Here is a 3,772-nt window from a genome sequence, read left to right on the forward strand (position 1 = left end):
TGTTTAGATGAGCTTTGATAAAGTTCCCTTGTTTGCATATACAGGGTTATTCAAAAAGAATGAACCGATTTCATTACGCAATATTTTATTAAGAAAAAGTAATACAAAACCCCAGCCAAGTCACAAGTATTCTACTCACAATCAACTTTTATTTTCTGTCTTTCAAGTGTTCAACGTGGCCACCACCTGCAGCACGGGCAACATCAATGCGATAAGAGAATTCCTCCCAGGCGCGTATTAGAATATCACGATCCACTGAGTTGATCGCTGTTGTTGTGGCCACATTGAACACTTGTAAAATAATGTTTACAAGTAATAATAAAAATAATAAGATGCTAGCAGGCAGGGCATACATGGAACGCCATAACCAAGTGGCTGGCATAGTGTACAGAAACATCTTGAAGAAAGGAATAAGACCGCTCCAAAGTGGGGGGGCGAGTGAGGAATTATTCATATACGTATATATATCACTTTATTAGGTCCTTTGGGATAGTTTTTGGGCAAGACACTGTGTCTACTCAAAACTCTATTATTATTAAAGAACACATTACACATGTGATTAAAAAAAAATATGTCATGTTCTTATACAACTGAAAAATACACTCACCGGCTACTTCTTTAGGTACACCGATACCATTGTATGCAATTCAATGTAACATTTCTGCCTTAACATCTGTGTTTATGAAGCTCAAAATGTTTCAGTTTTTGGTGAAATTGTCAAATTTATAAATTCAATTATATGTTTATTATTGATGTCATAATTAAAGGTAGTCTTGTACTGGACTGCATTATATTTAGAGGTGTTCCTAACATTCTGACCCTCTCATGTATGTAGTTGGGTAGGACAAAAATAAAGAGAAAGCTGTGTTAGATCAGGACATATAATGTGTAGACATAGTGCCTTGCTCAGAAATTCTCATAAAGGATCATCTGGCATAGAACACCTTTATCTTTATAACCATTACATTTCCATTTTTTACAAGTCTTTTTGGCTTCTCAACTTCTAGGATTGCCCGTATGATTCGCCAGGAGAGGGGAAATGCCCTGCTAGTAGGAGTGGGAGGTACAGGCAAACAGTCACTTACGCGGTTGGCAGCCCATATGTGTGGGTACCGCTGCTTTGAGATTGAACTGAGCCGAGGCTACAACTACGACAGCTTCCATGAAGACTTAAGGAGGCTCTACAAGATGGCTGGCATGGAGGGCAAAGATATGGTGTTTCTTTTTACAGACACTCAGGTATGGAGGAAGTTATATGGCCGATGTGAAAAAACTACACACTTTTATGCATTATTTTTGTGCATTCCAGTCTTTTTACAGCCATCCACCTTCTCTTGCCTGTTGTAGATTGTGGTGGAGGAGTTTTTGGAAGATATCAACAACATGCTAAACTCTGGTGAGGTGCCCAACCTTTTTGAGAAGGATGAGCTGGAGCAAGTACTAGCTGCCACCCGCCCTAAAGCCAAAGATGCTGGAATTAGTGAGGAGAATAGGGATGAGGTACACACAGACACAAATGCCTACTGTAGAAATCATACTGTGTATCCTCTCAGTAATAATGTGGCATGATGTACGGTATACATGTTCTACAACTTCAGCAAATAAATAGATTTCACATCAAATTCTTTGCTTAAAGGAACAGTTTTACCTCTAATACACACCAAATATCATCCTATTGTTTTTTTTTTTTTTCATTTTTAAATCCTCCCAAAATGGAAGCTTAAAAAATACATGTTGTGGTTTTATGATGGTTATATGCCTGACTATTTATTGGGTGGGCTCAGAAACATGAGGTTGTCTGGCAACCAGCAGAGATGACAGATCCAGATCAGATTTCAAAGTGCCCTGATGAAACTAAGGCCAGTGACTGATCCCTGAGGACACCCACAACTGAGCTGAGGCCAATTTGTTGTCAGCCGGTGACAACACAAGGAGTCCTTTCATGATTTGAATACACCAATCTAAAACAATGACCATTATGCCCATCCAGTGTTTTAGTGTGTTCAAATAAAATCAAATGATTATCATTATCAGAAGCCTCAGTAAGATCTAAGAGGAGTAAAACCAAAGACTGACCACAGTCACTTGCATAACATTTCAGAAACAATGGACATGAACACTGTTTTCCACAGTGGGCCAAAATATTAATGGACTCTGGGCATTCCGCTTACGTCAGTGCTGCTAAGCGATCAGCCTTTGATGTTATGTGCCTGCTGAGACCAACCCTTTTGAAATTAAGGAATCTTCTCTTCTCTCCATCAGGTGTTCCAATATTTCATCTCTCGTGTTCGGGAGAAGCTGCACATTGTGCTGTGTATGAGTCCTGTGGGCAATGCCTTCAGGTCCCGCTGTCGCATGTTTCCTTCAGTGGTCAACTGCTGTACCATCGACTGGTTTGTACAGGTATGCAGCAATAACTGTTATTTTTCTGATTACATCTGTTCTATTGTATGTACAATATATTACTCTGTTTAGTGTGTTTCTTTGAACAGTTCACAAAGGTTTTTGTGAATTTGAATTATGCTCTTGCTTAGGATTGTACAGTAGTTTATGGTTTTTGACTTATTTCATTCCATCTATTTATCTCATTTATTGTTCACTATATCTTGTGTTTGTGAGTGCATAGTGTGGGCCCTTTGTTAGCAAATAGTTTTTGTTTTAAGTCAGTTGCAGAAGTTTGTAATTTGCATCTTTATGGAAATACTCTATTATTACATTTTGCAAATTTGTATGCCTTTCTGTTGCTGCTTTGTTCAATCGCTGTTTGAATAAACAAGAGCTAAAAGCCTAAACTACACTGCTTTGCCCTCATTGCAAAGCTGATGTCACCCTTTCCTCTCATACCCTTTACTTTCTGGTGATCAGTGGCCCCGGGAGGCGCTCCTTTCTGTCTCTCAGGCCTTCTTCCAGAATGTGGATTTTGGTAGTAAGGAGATGAAGCAGAGCTTATCAGCTATGTGTGTGGAGATTCATGTTAGTGTCACTGACATGGCTGAGCGCTTCTACTCTGAGCTGAGACGTAGGTACTACACCACGCCTACCTCCTATCTGGAGCTCATCAACCTCTACCTGAGCATGCTAGAGAAGAAGAGACAGCGTTTAGTGCTTGTAAGTCAAAACATCAAAATTTATGATCAGTTATTAGTATATTTTATGTGATCAGCTTACCTCATTTTGTAGCTTGTGTTTGCAGGTATTATATGCAAAATATGTGTGTGGGGTGGGGTGTTCATGTATAGGCCAGGGACCGTGTGAAGAATGGTCTGACCAAACTTCTGGAGACCAATGAGCTTGTGGACAAAATGAAAGTGGACCTGTCTACTCTAGAGCCAGTCCTGGAACAAAAGTCCATTGATGTTGATGCCCTCATGGAGAAACTGACTATTGACCAGAAACTTGCTGACGAGGTGTGTGTGTATGTGGGAGAGAGAGTGAGAGTGGTAAGGTAGTATTATCACAGTACTTAATTTTTTTTTTTTGTTTTGGTTCCTGAAAAAGCACGATACCCTTTTGCCATTCCTGTAGTTTTTGTGAGTGCTTATTTCAAAAATATATCCTTGCCACAGGTGCGTACAAGAGTGAAAGAAGATGAGGCTTTGGCCAAGGTCAAGACTGAATACACCCAGGCCATAGCTGATGATGCCCAGAGGGACCTGGATGAGGCACTGCCAGCCCTGGACAGCGCCAATCAGGCTCTTAATTCACTTGACAAAGCTGACATCTCTGAGATCAAGGTGTTCACCAGTCCTCCAGAGCTAGTCATGACTGTCAT

At 40.2% G+C, this 3,772-nt stretch overlaps 1 protein-coding gene across 1 annotated transcript in view; it reads left to right on the top strand.

Moving 5' to 3' along the window:
* dnah6 (dynein, axonemal, heavy chain 6) overlaps positions 1–3,772 on the top strand; it is a 58,295-nt gene that overhangs the window by 30,659 nt on the left and 23,864 nt on the right. The window contains exons 50-55 of the mRNA XM_020596207.1: positions 1,008–1,239; positions 1,348–1,500; positions 2,263–2,403; positions 2,866–3,108; positions 3,240–3,407; positions 3,567–3,767. Coding sequence (XP_020451863.1) covers positions 1,008–1,239; positions 1,348–1,500; positions 2,263–2,403; positions 2,866–3,108; positions 3,240–3,407; positions 3,567–3,767 — 1,138 coding nt within the window. The remainder of the gene's footprint in view (positions 1–1,007; positions 1,240–1,347; positions 1,501–2,262; positions 2,404–2,865; positions 3,109–3,239; positions 3,408–3,566; positions 3,768–3,772) is intronic.

Source organism: Monopterus albus, unplaced genomic scaffold (assembly GCF_001952655.1).
Source record: "Monopterus albus unplaced genomic scaffold, M_albus_1.0 scaffold29.1, whole genome shotgun sequence".
NCBI lineage: Eukaryota > Metazoa > Chordata > Actinopteri > Synbranchiformes > Synbranchidae > Monopterus > Monopterus albus.